The sequence below is a fragment of the Rhinopithecus roxellana genome, chromosome 21 (assembly GCF_007565055.1).
Source record: "Rhinopithecus roxellana isolate Shanxi Qingling chromosome 21, ASM756505v1, whole genome shotgun sequence".
In the NCBI taxonomy this organism is placed as follows: Eukaryota; Metazoa; Chordata; class Mammalia; order Primates; family Cercopithecidae; genus Rhinopithecus; species Rhinopithecus roxellana.
Genome location: NC_044569.1, coordinates 58,877,601 through 58,898,311, shown reverse-complemented (window position 1 = coordinate 58,898,311; position 20,711 = coordinate 58,877,601). Strand labels below are relative to the sequence as shown.

Sequence of the window (20,711 nt, the reverse complement as noted above, 5' to 3'; positions counted from 1 at the left end):
GCTGGGTGCAGTGGTTCATGCCTGTAATCCCAGCACTTTGGGAGGCTGAGGCAGGCAGATCACTTGAGGTCAGGAGTTCGAGACCAGTCTGGCCAACATGGTGAAATCTAGTCTCCACTAAAAATACAAAAATTAGCTGGGCGTGGTGGTGGGAGCCTGTAATCCCAGCTACGCAGGAGACTGAGGCAGGAGAATCACTTATACCCAGGAGGCAGAGATTGCAGTGAGCAGAGATTGTGCCGCTGGGCGACAGAGTGAGACTTTGTCTCAAAAAAAAAAAAAAAAAAAAAAAAAAAAAAAAAAAAAAAAAAAGAAAGAAAAGCAAAGAAAAGTGCTTTAACAGAAAGATAAACAACAAAGCTCAAAAGAATATCAAGTGACAGCTTACTTAGATATATTTTTACATTTAAAAGTCTTAAATGGATGATTAGGCTTCCTATTTATTGGACAATCCTAATAGAGATTTTCTGCAATTTCCTTTAGTCACTGTTTTAGCGTATTAATGGAAATAAGTGAAGCCTCAAGGCCTTGTGTTTTCAAGAGTGCTTCTAGAAATACTTTTCTTCTACTTTGAGGCCAATTTCAAGTTTTTGGTGTTTTTTTTCCACAGTGAACTTTGTGGTAATATCTTCAAGGGGTACATGGGCAAGTTTTCTGAGCTTGGTATTTTTGACAGAAAAATAATAACCTCTGTTCCCCGTATCTCAAGCCATCTTTTTTTCCCAATGATTCCAAGGTTCTGGGTCATGGGACACAAAGAGAACCATTTTAAATACTCACCTTTAAGAGCTTACAATATTTTTATATTTCGTGCATATTCACAGCTAGCTTGCAATGTATCTTAAGCTCTTTCTCACTACTTCCCAGGAAAGTCCTGAGTCTGACCATTAAGTGGGTCATAGCTGCTCTTTCTGTTATTTTTATCTTTTCTTCTTTCACTTTCCTTGCTGGAGCAATTTTGAATTTTAGCACCAGCTATGGATCCAATTTCTGTTTGCCCTCTGTGTTTTTATTTTTTTAGATGGAGTCTCGCTTTGTCGCCCAGGTTGGATTGCAGTGGCGCAATCTCACCTCACTGCAACGTCCACCTCCTGGGTTCAAGTGATTCTTGTACTTCAGCCTCCCCAGTAGCTGGGATTACAGGCGCACGCCACCACGCCCAGCTAATTTTTCTATTTTTAGTAGTGACAGGGTCTCACCATGTTGGCCAGGCTGGTCTCGAACTCCTGACCTCAAGTGATCCACCCACCTTGGCCTCCCATAGTGCTGGGATTACAGGTGCGAGCCACCACACCCAACATAATTTTGTATTTTTAATAGAGATAGGTTTCGCCATGTTGGCCAGGCTGGTCTCGAACTCCTGGCCTCAAGTGATCTGCCCGCCTTGGCCTCCCAAAGTGCTTGGGTTACAGACGTGAACCACCATGCCTGACCTGTCTTGATCTTTATATTCTCCAGTCATCTTTTCCTAGTAACTGAGGTTTTCTTCTGAGGCTCCTCAGTTACTCCGTCCTCTGCATGTTCGCAGCAATTCTACCCTGCAAGGGTTCTGAGCAACATCTGCAGATTTCTCAGCCCTGCCCCTCGCACGCTCCCAATCTCCCTGGACTTCTGAAGACATCTTGCCCCTGAAGATTCTCTGTGGCCAGTAAGCCTTCTCACTGTCTGTTAGGAATGTTTGCAGACATCCGAAGTCTGGTCTCTCCTTGGAAAGCTCTTCCATCTCCCCGCAACATCCTTAGGGTCTGGAGCCTTACCCGCTGGGGTCCTGAAATTTCGTCAGTCTCCTGTGCCTCAAGAAGCCTCTGAACCTCAAATCTAGGGACAACTGAAATCTAATGTGAATACAGGCTGGTGCTGATGCAGCCATTCTCTGAACTTGAATTTTGGAAATACTGTGAGAGCTCAGTATTGCTGCCATTGTCAGTTCAAATTACATGGGCACAAAGCGTTCTCATCTGAATCAGGCATCAGCTTATTTCTTTTCAAACACTTCCTGCCATGGACTGTGGAAAGGAAAACAAGGGACTGCTTGCTCATTTACTTTGTTTGGATTCCCTACTGCCCCTTTCCAAGAGAGAAAGACCAATATAAGGCTCTCTGCCAGGTACGGGGTCCTTTAAATGATCGTGTTATAAAAAGCAGATAAAATATCGGCACAGCTGAACTAGTGATCGCCCTTCAGCCTGTGTTGACAGTCTACATTTCTTTCATAGCTTTTCTTAATTTGATAGTTGCTTGTACTGTTAATTAAGAGGAGGGAAATGGACTTTTGCAGTGAGATTTAGTTGTGTAGGTATGATAATCAGACATGTTTCTGATTATCATCTAAAACAGAGTAGCACACTTGATGCATGTTCTTGTTCCCCCATCATTTTGTACCTTCTCTTTTTGTTCTCTGCATCCTTCTCTCAGGCCCCTCATTTGCTTCCCTCCCCTCACCAATGTCCTAGGCATCCTGTTCCCTGTAGATTTCTTGTGCCTGTACTCCCAAACATCCTCCTGTCTTCCCCTCCTGTCTCTTTCAAGAGTCCTGGAAGTTTACAATAATTTATTTTATAATTATAAATTATAAATTTCTTTTGTTTTTCTTTCCAGGACTCTAGTGGACCAATTAAAATAAAGCTTCCTTTTTTTGTTTTAATTTCAACTTTTACTTTACCTGCGGGGGTACATGTGCAAGTTTGTTACATGGGTATATTGCCTGATGCTGAGGTTTGGGCTACTGTTAAATCTGTCACCTAGGTAGCAGGCATAGTATTCAGTAGGTAGTTTTTCAACCCTTTCTCCTCCATTCTTTCCCCCTCTAGTTGTCCACAGCATCTATTGTTTCCTTCTTTAAGTTTGTGTTTACCCAGTGTTTAGCTCCCACTTATAAGTGGAATTGTGCAGTATTTGATTTTCTTTTTATGCCTTAATTCACTTAGCATGATGACCTTCAGTTGCATCCACGTTGCTGCAGAAGACACAATTTCATTCTTTTTTATGGCTGCAAAGTATTCCAGGGTGTATATGTAACACATTTTCTGTATTGAATCCACTGTTGATAGGCACCTAGGTTGTTTATATATATGTCTTTGCTCTCATGAATACTGCTGTGATGGACATATGACTATATGTATCTTTTTGGTAGAATGATCGGGTTTCCTTTGGGTATATACCCAGTAATGGGATTGCTGGGTTGACTTCTGTTTTAACCCCTTTGAGAAATGTCCAAACTGCTTTCCAAAGTGGCTGAACTAATTTACATTCCCACCAACCGTGTAAAAGCATTCTCTTTTCTCTGCATCCTGGCCAGCATCTGTTATTTTTTTATTTTTTAATAATAGCCATTATGACTGCTGTGAGATGGTATCTCATAGTGGTTTAGATGTGCATTTCTCTGAAACAATGTTTTAGTCCATTCTATGAAACAAAATGGAAACTGATAACTCTTTTTTCTAATTAGAACATGCTATATAGTATCTTATGAATTTCCACCATCTTTGTGATTCATATAGAGGCTGAGGCAGGTGGATCACCTGAGGTCAGGAGTTGAAGACCAGCCTGGCCAAAATGGTGAAACTCTGTCTCTACTAAAAGTACAAAAATTAGCCAGGTGTGGTGGCGCATGGTTGTAGTCCCAGCTGTGAGAATCGCTAGAGCCCAGAGGTGGTGGTTATGGTGAGCCAAGATCACCTCACTACACTCCAGACTGGGTGACAGAGTAAGACTCTGTCTGAAAAAAACAAACCACCACCACTACCAACAACAACAACAAATGAAAAAAGGAAACAGAATTGGGATGACACTGGATAAGAGCAAAGGCCAAGTGACTTCTCTGAGGTCACAATGCTTCTAAGCTTGGTAGTGTTGTCACAATGTATGTGGCTTCATAACTCTAATAATAGTAGCAAGTAGAGAAATAGCCAAAACAGTACAACCAATTCCAGTTACCTGAATGGAGCTTTGGGAAAGTGTAAATAATCTAAGTTCAAAACTGACTTTTTTTTTCCCATAATGGTTGATGTGGACTCAAAAATATTTACTGGAATTTAATTTCTTCCTTTCTTCTCTTTTCCCCCCCACCTTTCCCTATGAATCAATAGTAGAATTACCAAAAGTAGGAAGCCAAAAAATAAAAAATAAAAAAAGACAATCACAGACAACCCACAACATATACTAAGCCCAAATCATTAGAAATTGGTTTCTTATAAATATATTAATAGATAAAAATCTCCCTTTCTGCTCACATGTTCTGACTCTGCTATTGCCATGCAATTGTCTGTGAAGTTTGATGGGTGCCACATCTGTGGGTGCTCAGGCAAGGCAATTTAGCATATAAGTGCTTTATCATACTGAATACAACTTGATTCCACTACGTGCTGGAGGAGTCACAGATGGTCAGAAAGGAGTTTTGACATGAATTGATATTCTCATTCAAGTTAAATCCAAACAAATCAGAACCCACTTCATAGCTATTTATCTTCAGTGTGTCCTGTGTGGCATAATGGGGCCCTGGGGCCTTACCCACCTGATTCCCAGTAGCAGTGTGGTGTGGAGGAGGGCTAGCAGTAAGGGCATGCTATGGAACGTGTGAGCCAATCATTTTCTCTTGCTCTTTTTTCTTTGCATTCCCAGTTGCCAGGATCTTCAGAGGGCAATTTCCATTCTCCAGGAGCAGATCTCTCATCTGCAGTTTGTGATTCACTCTCAACATCAGAACCTGCGCAGTGTCATCCAGGAGGTCAGTTTAATCAAGTGTATTTATCTGGTAAACGATATGTTTACGGTGTGGAGCCCAAATATGAGTGGCTTGACTGGACTTTCAAAGCAATGAGATTTCTCTTCCTACTGACATATCCTTTTTTTTGTTTCTCATGCAATATGGCTCTGTTTCCAATGACCTCTCTTGTTTGTAACACCAACACCTGTAATATTGTCAATGAAGATAGCTTGGAAAATTATATGTAACTGTTTTTTAGATGTTTCGGTGATTTTCTAAAAGTATTCTGAGCCAAATAATGTACACTGGTCTTTAGACAATTTCACAGGTCAGGAGATGCAGCCCTTCCTTGAGCATGAAATGATCTATTTTCATAACCTCATAATTTATTTAGGAGATGATTTAGGGTACCGGTGTAGCCTGGCCCTCCTTCTCTGGAAGCAGCCTGACAGGTGGCAAAGTAGAGGCGACTGTGGTAGCAGCCAGATAGATGGTGGAGTGTGTATTTAAAATCTACTTCAAGATATGCACTGATCTGGTTTTGGGGGTCTGTTTTAAAATTTAAAATCAGACTTCTATTCAATTACTTTACTACCAAATAGAAGTCCTCCCAAATAACTCCAGAGCCTTCCTGACACAGATACAGCATTTGTGCTTGCTTGGCTATGACCTCACTGAAAGGCCAGATAATTGAGTAGTGGAATTTGAGAGCCAGGAGGGACTTTGGGTGCACCCCACACCCTCTTTTTATAGAGCAGTTTAATGACAGCTAGTCGTGCCAAAGTTGGTCTTAGAATCCATGTGTCCCCTCTCTTCCTTCACCGTTTTGAATCTCGTCACCCCACCTCCCAATTCCACATTGCCTCTTGGCAAAGCAGGTTCACCTCATTATGCTGCTGCTTGACAAATCTCTACCGCAGGGAGCCTCTGCACACCAGGCAGTGGCCTTGCATCCTGTCCACCAGCAGCTGCATCTGCAGGATGAGAACATCAAGTTGCTGAGACGCAGAAGGGTGGCCAGTGCTGCTTTCATAGGACGCACTCCTGCTGAACTTGGTTTAAACAGGTTATCCAAAGATTAAAGTGAATCACGGCACCAGCTGAGGGCTTTCAGCCCCAGGTGTCAATTTGGCCTGCTACTTTCTGTTGCCTGCTGAGTCTGCTAATGCTGTGAGATTTAATTTTTCTTTTAATTTGATGAACATCTTTTGACTTCAGAAATCCATACAATTTCTGACTTAAGTAACTATTTCCTGTGGTCTGACAAGGTTTTTCCTATTGTGTTTTCTAATTATTAGATGGAAGGATTAAAAAATAATTTAAAAGAACAAGACAAAAGAATTGAAAATCTCAAAGAAAAGGTTAACATACTTGAAGCCCAGGTAAGGAGGGAACCTATCTTACATTTTGTTGTGAAGGTGTTAGTGTGCGTGTGTGTGTGTGTGTATCTGTGCGTGCAAGGGTATCAGTATCAGTGAGCCTGTGTATGAAAGTATGCAATTGTATGCCTGTATACTACTACTAGTATTTCTGTTTGGGAGTGGGCGTGTGAGTGTCTGTGTGATTGTGTGTGCTGTGTCTGTGTATGTCTAAGTGTATGTGCGTGTGTCTCTGTGTGTATCCAAGTGTCATTTTGTGACTGTGTCTGTGCATATTCTATGCATAAGAAATTAGCGCTATGGAAAAAAGGATGGACAATTTAATGATTGTTAAATTATGAAGTGTTTAAAAGATTGCATTATGTTATTAAATTATTAACATTATTAATGTTAAATATTAAATAAATATTATTAAATTATTATTAAAAGTTCATTCAGATTTTCCAGAATACTCGCTGTAATGGAGAGACAGATGATCACCTCTCTTGATATGGGCTCGAATCAGAGGCTTGCTCAAGTACACTCTTGTGTAAATTTCACTCTAGTCAGATGGCCAGGCTTCCTGTCTCCTGCCTTTGTTCCCACACATAATCCTTTCCTGGCTTGAGATGTCCTCTTTCCTCCTTTCTTCATTCATATCCATCCTGGCCTCCCAGCTTTGCCTCCAGGATTACCCGCTTCTAGAAGCCTGTTATAATTGTCTTGCTTTTCAGTGTTTTAAAACTGAACACAACATATCCTAACGTACTGGGATGACACAGGCTTTTCTTCCCTCCCACTCACTCCCCCTTTCCTCAGGACCCCTGTATTAGTCTGTTCTCATGCTGCTAATAAAGACATACCCAAGACTGGGTAACTTATAAAGAAAAAGAGGTTTTGTGGGCTCACAGTTCCACATGGCTGGGGAGTCTTCACAATCATGGCATGGCAGAAGGTGGAAGCCATGGCTTGCAGAGCAGCAGGCAAGAGAAGTGTCAGTAGGGGAAATGCCAGATGCTTATAAAACCATCAGATCTTGTGAGAACTCACTCACTATCATGAGAACAGTATGGGGGAAACTGCCGCCGTGATTCAATTATCTCCACCTGGCCCTGCCCTTGACACGAGAGGTTATTACAATTCAAGGTGAGATTTGGGTGAGGACACAGAGCCAAACCATATCAATCCCTTTGCTGGCACTCAGCTGCCATCCTCAGCTGGCGATGCCCCTGCCTTGCAGGAAGTGCAGTGAAGTCCCTGCCAAGGTTGGAGTTCCTCTGAAGACCCCACAGCACTTCCACCTCACTCCATTTCTTGCCGTGTCTCTGCTTCTGTCTCTGTCAAATGGCTCATCACCCACTGCCTGGAGCTGGGCACCTGTTCTACTCCATCCCTCAGTATTTTGATTTTCTGCTAATTGTCACCTGCCAATGTTAATGTTGCTCAGTCCTGTGGACTGTGGAGATGTTCTGACTTCCCACTGGAGGCCTTATCATCTTTTGGAACTGTTCCTTCCACTGCCATGTTCTTTCCACTTTCCCCAAACAGAAGATAATCCTAATAATAGTTTTTTACACGTTAATTTTTGTAGCCTCATTTTCCGTTTCTACCTTCCCAGCAGACAACTGTTCTCTTTTGGTTTTGAGAAGCTCACACTCTCCTTAGACTCTTGCCCTCTTCAGGCTGTATGGGACTGATTAACACACTGCTCTCAGCTCTGTGCATCTAAAAATGCCTTGATTGTGGAATAATTGGCTCAAAACTAGTGTTCACTCAAGTGCCCAGTAATAGCTGGCTAATTTATATCAGCGGACCTTCAGATTATGTGATTCATGTCACAGTGGAGCCTCCTTGTATGAAATGTTCTCTAAAGACATTTCTTCACAGCCTTTCTTCGTGGCTTTTTGGCAAATGTTACTTGATAAAATATTTTTTCTTATATTATTACATATAGCAATATATTATATATTTCATATATATATATTTTTAAACAGGGTCTCACTCTGTCACTTAGGCTGGAGTGCATGATCTCGGCTCACAGCAACCTCTGCCTCCTAGGTTCAAGCGATTCTCCTACCTCAGCCTCCCGAGTAGCTGGGATTACAGGTAGACACCATGTCACCCGGCTAATTTTTGTATTTTTAGTGGAGAAGGGTTTACACCATGTTGGCCAGGCTGGTCCCAAACGCCTGACCTCAAGCAATCTGCCCACCTCGGCCTCCCAAGGTGCTGAGATTACAGACATGAGTCACCATGCCTGGCCTATTTCTTGTATTTTTTTATGTAACTAACATTCATTTATTCCATATAAGTTGGGACATAATGGATAAGCAACTAGAACAAGAAAATCACTGATAAAAGTACCATCCCTGGATACTAAATCAGCATAGTTGGGTATATCTCTGTTTTGTGGGAATCTATGTGCCTGTTATATACCTGTGTGTACATACTAACTATAGAATATATATGGCACTGTACTGTGCCTATTGAATTTTTGTTTTTAAACTTTCATTCATTTTATTCATTTTTCCACATCACTAATTATGTAATTACTTCTACACTTAATTATTGAGTGGCTACTACGATATAGGCACTAAATTTTGGAAAACAATGTTGAACAAAATAGACATGAGTCCTGTTCCCTGGAACTTCCTGGCTAGTGAGTGAATTTGAAATGCCTCTTTATTCTGGACTAAATTCTTATTGAAACTGTTCCAACAGCGAATCAGCCTATTTTGACTCCAATAGCTTATTGCTTTAATTATTGGACATCTGTAATATGTTTTATGGAGAGGTTGTTTTAGGGTTGGCATCATTCTCAGATCTTTCACTTCATATGGTTCTGGGCTCTGCTCATATCTGATTAAGTGCCCATTCTTATCACAAAGTCAAGGTGTCAGTGGTACTACTGCTTCGAATTCAATTTTGTGTTCTTTAATTATGCCTATTTATTTATATTGTTCCCAATGAGGATTTTATCTTCCTAAATAAACTGACAACTTAACCCAGATACTGTACATTATCCAGTTGGCCTGTTGGTTAAACAGTTAGACAAGGAAGATGTATTTGTTTCCATTGTACTCTGTTTGTATATTCCAAAAGCTAGCGAATAATTACTGACTATTCAGCAATTATGCCACAGAAATAGATGTGTGTCCCTCTCCTTTCATGGAAACTTCTTGGTTTGTGGCAGACTCTCTACAGTAATGCAACAGAACCTCTCAGTGTTATCTTAGATTCTCTGTATGTAGCTCAACCCAAGCCAGTGTTTTCTTTTTTCTTTTCTTTTCTTTTCTTTTCTTTTCTTTTCTTTTCTTTTCTTTTCTTTTCTTTTCTTTTCTTTTCTTTTCTTTTCTTTTCTTTTCTTTTTCTTTTTCTTTTTTTTGAGACAGTGTCTCACTTTGTCACCCAGGCTGGAGTGCAGTGGCATGATCTCATAATCTTGGCTCACTGCAGCCTCCGCCTCCCAGGTTCAAGCAATTCTCCTACCTCACACTCCCAAATAGATGGGATTACAAGTGCCCACCACCACACCTAACTAATTTTTGTATTTTTAGTGGAGACAAGGTTTCACCATGTTGGCCAGGCTGGTCTAGAACTCCTGATCTCAGGTAATCCGCCTGTCTTGGCCTCCCAAAGTGCTGGGATTATAGGTGTGAGCCATTGTGCCCAGACTCAAGCCAGTGTTTTCTAACACTTGTATAAAAAAGGCTTCCAATAATAACAGTATCTGAGGAGTAACTTTATGTTCTCAACATTTATTTTCTTCAATAAATAAATCTTTCTTTCACAGCAGTGGATGCTATTTGCCCATCTGAGCTTTAAAGAGTCCAAGCCATATTTACTTATTTATTCAACGGATTTTTTTTTGTGTTTATGATGTGTCAGGAAATGTTCTAAGTGCTGGCTATATGGCCGTGAATGTGACAGATTGTCCCTGGCTTCATCTTACTTACACTTTGAGGAAACAGACAATAAATAAATAAACAAGCAAGTTTACAGCTTGCTCAGGAAGGGCCAAGTTCTCTGAGGATGAGTGGAAGAGTGTGGGGAGTCGTAGAGCAAAAGGGATTAGGGAGGGCACCTCTGAGCACGTGATGTTGGACCAGGTATCCAAATACCTAAATACAGTGACTATGAGCCATAGTGATTCCATTTATTTTATTTTATTTTTATTTTGTTATATGTTTTTTAGGGACAGGGTCTCACTCTGTTGCCTAGGCTAGAGTGCCGTGGCGTGATCATGACTCACTACAGCCTCAACCTCCCAGGCTCAAGCAATCCTCCCACCTCAGCCTTTTGTGTAGCTGGGAATACAGGCGCACACCACCATGCCTGGCTAATAAAAAAAAAAAAAAAAAAAAAAAAAAAAAAAAAAAAAAATTGTAGAGACAGAGTTTCACTGTGTTGCCAGGGCTGGTTTCAAACTCCTGGGCTCAAGTGATCCTCCTGCCTTGGCCTCCCAAAGTGCTGGGATTACAAGTGTGAACCACTTCACCCAGCCTCATAGTGAATACATTTCTATCCTATTCCTGGTAAATGGCTTGTTATAAAGCTTTTGAACTAGAATAAAATGTGCAGGGGTACACTGTCTTGCACTGCAAATTTAAGGCCACTGCCAATTTTGGAATTCGTGAAATAACAGAAGGGACTTATTCAGTTTATGAAAAATGATCATCAGAGCTTGAACAACCCTTTAAACACATCAACTTTTTAAACCATAAAGATAGCACCACTTTCTCATTCATGCTAAAATCATTTGTCTCTGTTTAGTCATGCTACATATTTTGTTTTCTTCAAAGCTGCTCCAGGAGAGTTATTATTGACTACATTTTGCAAGTGACAAAACTGAGGGTCTGAGAAGTGAAGCAATTTGTTTAAAATCACTCAGCGAGCAGGTGGCAGAACCTGCATTTGAGTCTGCTTAACTTTGCAGCACATGCCTGCCCATCAATATCTACCTATCTCTGTATCTGGGTGATATGGTTTGGCTGTGCCTTCACTCAAACCTCATCTTGAATTGTAGCTCCCATAATTCCCATGTGTTGTGGGAGGGACCTGGTGGGAGATCTTTGAATCCTGGGGATAGTTTCCCCCATACTGTTCTCGTGGTAGTGAGTAAGTCTCATGAGATCTGATGGTTGTTTTAAGGAGAAACCCCTTTTGCTTGGTTCTCATTCTTTATTGCCTGCCTCCCTGTAAGACGTGTCTTTGCATCTCCTTTCCATTCTGGCCATGATTATGAGGCTTCCCCAGCCATGTGGAACTGTGAGTCCATTAAACCTCTTTCCTTTATAAATTACCCAGTCTTGGGTACATCTTTATTAGCAGTGTCAGTACAGACTAATACACTGGGTGATTAAATGTGTATGTGTGTGTGTATACATGTTTGTGAAATATATATGTGTAGCCAATATATTTTTAAACACATGGTTACAACATTAAATTTGCGTAATCTTTTACATTGATTTTAGTCATTGTCACAGTTACTATATTAAATATTTTCTATTTTACTTCTAGCTTTCAAGTAATGAAAATACATCCTTTTTTCCTGTGGTGGTCTTTCTATCCTAGCAGTTTTTTTCCCCTCCCTATTGGCAATAAAATTGACTCATATAACCCTATCTTTTAAAAAATCTTGAATTCTTCTTAACCAGTTTTAAATATCACCAGAAAATTTCTGCTTAACTCTACCAAAATTATTTACTTTCTTTCTGTTTTTGCATATCTTTCATCATCTTAATTTATAGCTCTGACACTCGTCTTACAGTTATTGCATTTCTAGTTTCTTCACTAAGGACCTGCTCCTTGGGAAATGCATTTTCAGAAATTACTGCATTTTCTGAACTTTGAAGATTACCCTACTCTATATAAGCACCATCATCCTTAAAATTTAATTCTGGAGTGTGTTGCTAAAATATTAAGTATGCAAAAAATTATATTCTTTTTGAAAACTATGTCAATAAACTATCCTTAGATGGAACCATAATAATGGCAGGCATATTCTGGCCAGTGATTTGTAGTTTTTAAATAAAACTCATGCATATACTGTCCTAGTTAAAGGAAAAATCAGAAAAGTCTATGAATCAAGACTAAATGCCTAAATCTGGTAGATGAAACAAATCAGCATGGAATTTAAAATAAATTAAAGAGAGTCTAACATAATAACTCTTATGCTTTTGTGTTATTTGGTACTGAATTGGTTGAGAAACTGGGAGTTTATTCTGGGGAAAACCTAAGTAGCTTATACCTAATTGACCAGTCACAGAATATTTTCATTTCAATGGTGCTTGTCATCAAGAGACTGCGTTTCAAATTGCTTTGTCACGTGTAAAGTACTATAAAGAGGGCCTTTTTTTTAGGCACATGCTTGGCCTATAATATGTGCCTGCCCTTGTTTGGAGTGTATAATAGATTTATATTCATTTTATGAGGAAATCTTCACCATCAATTGATCAAATCTGAAGTACATTTCCCGGGTGAAACTTAGCTTCACTCTTGAAATTTCACAGTGAAATGATGACTGCATGTGAAGATACTGGCTCCATCTTTGAGTTATTATTCATGGTAAATGCTGGGAGCTAAGAAGGGGCATAGTCCAAGGCTGACTCTAAACCATTGACTTACTCCAAACCATCAGGTGGAATTTCAGAAAATACCTTGTAGGCCAGGTGCAGTGGCTCTCACCTGTAATCTCAGCACTTTGGGAGGCTGAGGTGGGCGGATCACTTGAAGCCAGGAGTTCAAGAGTAGCCTGGCCAACATGGTGAAACCCTGTCTCTACTAAAAAAAAATACAAAATTTGGCTGAGTGTGGTAGCACATGCTTGTAATCCTAGCTACTCGGGAGGCTGAGGCAGGAGAATCTCTTGAACCCAGGAGGTGGAGGTGGATGTTGCAGTGAGCCATTGATGGCTGTAATGGGCCATCTGGAGGGGCTATTGCCATCTCACTGGCTGCAGCAGGGAGGCGTGGCAAGGGCTGCATTCTCTATGGAGCCCACAAGAGCCCCATGCCTGCTGGGCACAGCTGCAGCTGCTTGAACTGTGACTGCAGACTCAGGAGTCCCTGCACTCTTGGGAGCCCTGGAAGGCCCCCTTTGCTCTTGCAGGCTCTGAAGTGCCTGCTCCCACTGCCTGGCTTCTCCCTGCTGTTGGCACCCTCTCCAGTCTTGGAGCAAAGTTGGGGCCAAGCCTGGGCACTGTCACAGCTCAGCCGGGTATGTGCATGTTTGGGTCGTGCTGACATGCCAACCCCTTTCTGCCTCAACCCCCTCTGGACTTTGGGCACCAATAAGCATGGGAAGGAAGCCAAGGGGGTGCTGAGGGCAGTTTGGTGCTGGCCTGAAGGTGCCCCTTGGCACAGACAGCCTAGGTGCTATGAACCACAGCAGAAGGCAGACAGGCTCCTGGGCAGAAGGGGGCAGGTCCCAGTGAGTCCCCACCTTCAGGACAGGGAGGGTCTAAAGGCTGGGGGCCAGGCTGCCAGTCCTATGGACTGGAGTAAGAACTTGTGTTGCCTTTTCTGGGCCCACTCATGGATGCCCATGGAGGAATCAGCACATACTTCCTTCCCCTCTGAAGCCATAAAAGCCCCAGGCTTAGCCAGAGCTGAGCAGACATTGGGATGACCAGCTGCAGAGAGGAGCTACCCACTCCTGGGCCTCCTCTCTGCTGAGACTCAAGCAGATATTGGGACAACCTGCCTGCAGAGAGGAGCCACCCATTCTAGGGCTTCCCTTCTGATGAGAGCTGCACAGACGATGGAGCAGTCAGCTGTAGAGAGGAGCTACCCTCTCTGTTGATAGCTGAACACTTGGGATTACTTGCCTAGCAGAGAGGAGCTACCTTCTCTGCTGGGAGCTGGACGCTTGTCAGGACACCCTGGCTGTGGAAAGGAGCTGCCCCCTGCAGGTTTCCTCTGAGCTGCTCAATAAACCTCCTCTTTGTCTTGGTCACCCTCCACTTGTCTGTGTACCTCATTCTTCCTGGTTGCTGGACAAGAACTCAGGACCCACTGGATGCCTGGGCTAAAAGAGCTGTAACACAAACAGGGCTGAGACATGCCCCTTGTTCGCCATGTTGCTGGCAAAGAGAAGGAAAGAAGAGCTGTGGTCCTTTGGGCAGCCCAGACCTGGGAGCTCCCTGAGCCAGGGTTGTGACTCTCTTTGGGGCCTTGCGGTTCCTGGCATCTCCAAGCTTCTAGGTGCCACCGTGTACCCCGGTGCCGGCTGTGGAAGCTGCTTGTGGTGCACCTGGTCTGGCTGCCGCCTTGCAGAGCCAGCACCCATGCCAGTACCTGGCGCTGTGCGCCCCACTGCAGCAGCTGGCATGTTTGACTGTGCACAGTGGCTGGACCCCACGCTTGCTCACACAACCCTGGCCATTTCACACCTGACTCGCCCTTGATAGGCCTGAGACCTAGGCCAGTAGCGTGCAGCCTGCCAAACTGAGTGGACAAAATGAGCCCAACGGACCCAAGTAAAACTTTGGCAAAGGCGCCGCTGGCCTCAAAGGTTTCCGGCCAGAAAAATTACACCCTGTAACACTGAGATTGCACCACTGCACTCCACTCCAGCCTGGGCGACAGAGTGAGACCTTGTCTCAAAAGAAAAAAAAAAAAAAAAAAAAAAAAAAAAAAAAAAAAAAAGAAAAGAAAAAGAAAAATACCTTTTAAACTGTAATTACATGACTCTCTACATCTGTGTTCCTAGAAAGGGAAGGGAGCTGGTGTGCTGTTGTTCATCACCTGTCATCGTTCCACTCAGCTACCTTTTGGTCTCAGACACTTTTATATGGGTGTGTCCTTTAAAGACCCCTGACCCGACAGTGCAACCCACTGGCAACTCTGCATTGCTCATGATCCTTCACTGTTTTAAGTCTCACTTTCCAGATCTGGGAAGTGAAATTGCTCGCTTGACTATGTTGTAGAGAAAGCACTGGCTCTGGACGGGAGGACACAGCTTGGCATTGAGCTCTGCATAAATAGGATGTGGGGCACTGAAGTCTTTGGAATTCAATTTGTAGTTATAAAAATAGTACTTGAGGCTGAGCGCAGTGGCTCACACCTACAATCGCAGCACTTCGGGAGGCTGAGACAGGTGGATCACTCAAGTCCAAGAGTTTAAGACCAGTGTGAGCAACATGGTGAAACCTGTCTCTACCAAAAATACAAAAATTAGCCAGGCATAGTGGCGCTTACCTGTGGTCCCAGCTATTCGGGAGACTGAGTGGGAGGCAGGTTTGAGCCCGGGAAGTGGAGGTTGAAGTGAGCTGAGATAGTGCCACTGTATCCAGCCTGGGTGATGGAGCCAGACAGTGTCTAAAAACAAATTAAAAAAGGCACTTGGACTAGAAAATCATAACCGACTGCCTTTACGTCTTAAAATCTGTGCCAGGCACTAGTTGAGCACTTGACATATTTTTTATCTCATTTCAAATCTGTGAAGAAGGTGTTATTATTATTATATCTGTAATACAGTTGAGGAAATTAGGCACAGAGAGGTTAAGTAACCTAAATGAGGTCACGTAACCAGTGAGTATGCTAGGATTTGTACGTGAGAACTTGTGCTCTAACCATTAGTCCTGTTCTTAGCTGTTGCATGAACTCCCAGAATTATGAGAGTGATTCCAGATGTAAAATATTATGTTCATATTACACTTGTTTCTTCCAACAATTTACACAAAGTAGGCAGTACATGTATCATTTACCGCTAGTATAGATATGAAGAAACTAAGGCTTCATAAGAAAATTGAGCCTATAGAGGCCATGAACTTACATTAATAGTAAAGAGCAGATGGGACCTATTTTCATGGGGTTTATAATCAAGAGATTGCAAAAGGAAGACGAACATGTGATCGATATTATGGGTATCTTTAACAAGGTTCCCTAAAAGTTCTTTTCATTTGTCTGTATTTTTAAAACTCTGTAAAATAAAATATAGATCCTTCAGCTGTTGAATTTCAGATGCTAAATCAGAATACTATATTTTAGTCCCTTTGTAAATTATACATTTTCAGGGAGTATCTGCATCTTCAGAGATAATATTTAGTGACTTTCAGCTGTCTATTTTCTTTGTTCGATAGTATAACTGCAATAACAAACTTACTGCCAAGGAGTGAGGCAGGTGTTGGGTTGAATAGAAGCATTCAGGGTGTAACCTAATAAATGTGTTAGTTACTTGATGTCTGCATTTTTTTCAATTTTAGAATAAAGAACTAAAAACCCAGGTAGCACTTTCATCTGAAACTCCTAGGACAAAGGTATCTAAGGCTGTCTCTACAAGGTAAGGTCTTTGTCTTCTTCCACCCTGTCTTCACAACCTATATTGAACATGTTTGACATTCAACCCACTGAAGAAAGGTTCCAGTATGTCACTACTTATGTAATCATTTGTTTACTGTCTGTCCCCCAGTTTCTATTCAGAACTGTGTTAATCTTGTTCATCATTTAATCCTCAAAGCCTAATGTAGAAATACTAAATAAATTAATGAACAAATTTAATTATCTCTTTTTTCTTCTTTGCCCCAAAACAAGCCCAATCTCAACTCCAACACCTAGGCATTACAGATCATCTCCTTTATTGTCTTTCCTCTTCTGTTGCTCTATTTTTATGCCATTGATGGACATTTTAATCTTTAATTGTTGGCATTTATTGAAATTGCTATGTTGTCAACTCTAATAAATTATTAATATAAATATCACCAGGGCAAGAATAGTTCTTTTTAATTTCCTGCATTGCTAAAGACAAGGTTCTTCAACAACTATCTAATAATGAATGATTTCAAGTGATGATGACGACCTATTAAAGAAATTGAAATGATGGTTGAAACCATCTAAGTCATTTTTTTAAGTTAAATTTTTGTTGTGGTTGTTGGCAGAATCAGAATCTGGGCTCAAATCTCATTTCCACAAACCCCATGAAATTATCATTTAAAAGAAAACATAGTTTCTAATTACATGTATCATTTAAAAAGTGATTAAAAACTTCCTCTTCTACCAGCTTTTGAATTTCCCAAGCTAGTTTCTCTTGGGAAGAATCTCATTTTCTAAAACTCTCTTCAGCCCAGTGCCAGAGGTGGAAAAAATCAGACCCACTGTGATTAGCATCAGTCTAGGAATTCACGAAGATTCTTCTCTCTCTTTAAAACTGTCTGAAACAGTATTTCATTTTGCTAATGATGTACGTAATTAGAGACTAGAGATGAAACTATTAGGATTCAAGTCCTTTAAAATCTTTTGGCCTACAGATGCTTGTTATAAGCTTTTTGGCCACTAGCCCTGCAACTTCTAGAAAAGAAAAGAAATGGAGCCCCAGAGGTTTCCCAGGAGGAGATGAAAGGCCTACATTTCACAAACAGGGAGAGTGGAGTCACTTCAATTGGGGAAGATGTGAAAGGTTTGGACTAGGAGGGCAAGCGTGACATTCCAAGGGAAGGAAGGATGGCTAGTATTTTGCTCCCTTCCATCTGTACCATTCCCACTGGGGTGGTGAAGCACTATGGCCAATCATAGCTGCTTGGACCTGGAGGGAATGGGGCCAGAATGGAGCAGACAAAGAAACAGCTGGTTATCTTCATATGGTAACTACTCTAGTATTGAATGCTGGCACTCTGGCTGGTATATAGGGGTCATATTGTAGAGAATGACTTCTTTTGCCAACTCTTTAGCTACAGCTATTAATTAGCATTTAACTAATTAATAGTTAAAGGTTTACTGTTCTTTTTCTTCTCCCTGTGACTTGGGAAAGGCCAAATGGGGGAAATTTCCTAACTGCAGTGGTGAAACAAGACTGAATGGCCCCTTTGTTCTGTGATTTTTGATAGAAATTCTTGTGTCAATGATATAAAGCAGCAGTCCCCGACCTTTTTGGCATCAGGGCCCAGTTTCATGGAAGACAGTTTTTCCATGGACCAGGGTGGAGAGGATGGTTTTGGGGTGACTCCAGTGCCTTACATTGATTTCTATTTTTATTACATTGTAATATATAATAAAATAATTATAAACTCACTATAATGTAGAATCAGTGGAAGCCCTGAGTTTGTTTTCCTGCAACTGGCTGGTCCTATCTGGGGGTGAGACAGATATTCAGGCATTAGATTCTCATAAGAAGTGTGCAACCTAGATCCATCACATGCACAGTTCACAATGGGGTTCGCGCACCTATGAGACTCTAATGCCATTGCTGATCTGACAGGAGGTGAGCTCAGGAGATAATGTGAGCGATAGGGAGTGGCTGTAAATACAGATGAAGCTTTGCTCTCTTGCCCACTGCTCACCTCCTGCTGTGTAGTCCTATGCCTAACAGGCCATAGAGTGGTACCAGTCCATGGCCCAGGGGCTGGGCACCCCTGATATAAAGGCAGGACTCACATTTGCAGAATAAAATATGGCCCATTGGTTGCTTGAAAAATGTAAGTGGTAGTTTAGTTTTGTAAATCTGGCTTTACAAATATACAATAGAATTAACTCTAGGGAGAGATTTGAGTATAAAGATAACTGTTAAGACTGAAATTAGAAAATTATGTACACATAAAACTTTAATCTTGGCAAATCTCTACACATTCTCTCAGGAAATACAAACAAACAAGGTTTTTCTTTTTTACTTGAGCATTAGAACATATAGATCCTTCCTTCCTTCTTCTTCCTTTCTTCCTTCCTTTCCTTCCTTCCCTTCCTTCCTTCCTTCCTTCCTTCCTTCCTTCCTTCCTTCCTTCCTTCCTTCCTTCCTTCCTTCCTTCCTTCCTTCCTTCCTTCCTTCTTCCCTTCTCTCCCCTCCCTTCCCTCCCCTTTTTTTCTTTCTTTCTCTCCCTTCCCTCCCCTCCCCTCCTTCCCTCTCCCTGCCCTTCCTTTCCCTTCCCCTCTTCCCAAGAAGTCCCTCCCCTCCCCTCCACCTCCTTTCATTGTCTCTCTCTCTCTCTCGTTTTTCTGTTTTGACAGGGCCTCACTCTGTGGCCCAGGCTGGAGTGGCAGTAGCCCAGTCATAGCTCACCTTAACCTCAAACTCCTGGGCTTAAGGGATTCGCTCACCTCAGCCTCCCCAGTAGCTAGGGCTACAGGCACACTGTCACACCTGGCTGTTTTCTTTTTGTAGAGACCAGGGTCTTGCTATGCTGCCTAGGCTGGTCTTGAACTCCTGGGCTCAAGTGATCATCCCACCTCAGCCTCCCAAAGTGTTGGAGTTACAGTCATGAGCCAGTGCATACAGCCTGATGTTTCTTGAGTGGTTTGCTCGAGAGGAGGAGCCATGTTGTTGAACAGCAATAATAAAATATGCATATGTATATATGTGTGTGCATGCATATATATGTGTACATATATATATATATATATATACACACACACACACTCTTACAGTTTTAAATACTAGAATCACACAGTGAGGAAATAAATTCAGGCTATGCAAAATTCATTGAACTAAAACAGCCTGGGGGAACAGTTGATTTGTGTTGTGTCATCTCCAACTCACTCTGGGGAATGTCTTCACCAGGTGGAATGGCAGATACAGGCTCTTCCTCTTTCCGGCTTCCCTCATGCTCCCTCATTCTTGTCCTGTTACATCCAGCAGAATTTGCATTTGCGTGCATTAAATGCTTTCACAATGCTATTCTACTGTGTATGCTGGAGAACTGATCAGAATTCATCTATTAATACATCTCTTAGAACAAAGCAGTTAGTTCAGATTTGATATTAATAGTATTGTGGTAGTTGATTATGGTGGTCCAGCCATGATCACTAGAGTTTAACATTCTTCATTTTGATCATCATGTTGTCTTTTCTACAGTGAATCGAAGACCGAAGGTGTTTCCCCTTATTTAATGTTGATTAGGTTACGGAAATGAACTGGCTGGCTGAAGATCTGATTTAGAAAGACTGTGTGAGTCTTATTTATTCTCTGAAACACAGCACAAATTTCATGTTAAAATGGCACAATGCCATTATTTAAATGGAACTTATTATATACCAATGCCTTTGCAAGAAGATGACATTTCAGAAAATCAAACAAATATGTATTTAATGGATGGACTCTTCAAAACTTACCAAGCAGGTGAAGAAACAGGTGCCTTCCCATGATGGAAGACAGATTCTGCTTTAAATTAAAAAAATACAAATCTGAATCTTGTTTTCAGATTTTTTTCTATGGGGACTGTTTTAAGGTTGTCAACTCTGACTTTTTGATAGTATAAATAGAAGGAAGAGTATATATGTATGAATGAACATACATTTCCTGCATATATATGTATGAAGGGCATATATAAGAGTTTTTAAGAGTATGAATAGAAGGGAGAGTATATATGTATGAATGAACATACATTTCCTGCATATATATGTATGAAGGGCATATATATGTATGAATGAGCATACATATTTGAAAACTGACTTTTGAATGATAAGAAAAATCTTACAGTGACATGAGTTCATCTCCTGATCCATTGTTTCTTGGAGAATTATACTCAACTGAATTACGGGCAGGAGAAAGAGTGGATTCCTTTTAGCTAATTCCGCAACCCATATGCCCCTCTGAAGTTGAGAGTCATGGCTGCCTCACCACCCATCAGAGAATGACTATTCTTCGGTAGTTCTGGGATTCAAAATTGGTTTCTAGAGGTAACCTGTACACATAAAAACACAGGGATGCACATGGCGTCC

The 20,711-nt window shown here is 41.5% G+C and overlaps 1 protein-coding gene across 2 annotated transcripts in view; it reads left to right on the top strand.

Annotated features, from left to right (window-relative positions):
- Positions 1 to 20,306, top strand: part of CCDC68 (coiled-coil domain containing 68) — a 55,837-nt gene extending 35,531 nt beyond the window's left edge. For both annotated transcript variants that reach the window (XM_010375912.2, XM_010375919.2), the window contains exons 9-12: positions 4,621 to 4,726; positions 6,004 to 6,087; positions 16,271 to 16,347; positions 19,846 to 20,306. In XM_010375912.2, coding sequence (XP_010374214.1) covers positions 4,621 to 4,726; positions 6,004 to 6,087; positions 16,271 to 16,347; positions 19,846 to 19,903 — 325 coding nt within the window. In that variant the 3' untranslated portion in view covers positions 19,904 to 20,306. The remainder of the gene's footprint in view (positions 1 to 4,620; positions 4,727 to 6,003; positions 6,088 to 16,270; positions 16,348 to 19,845) is intronic.
- Positions 20,307 to 20,711: the final 405 nt, after the last annotated feature.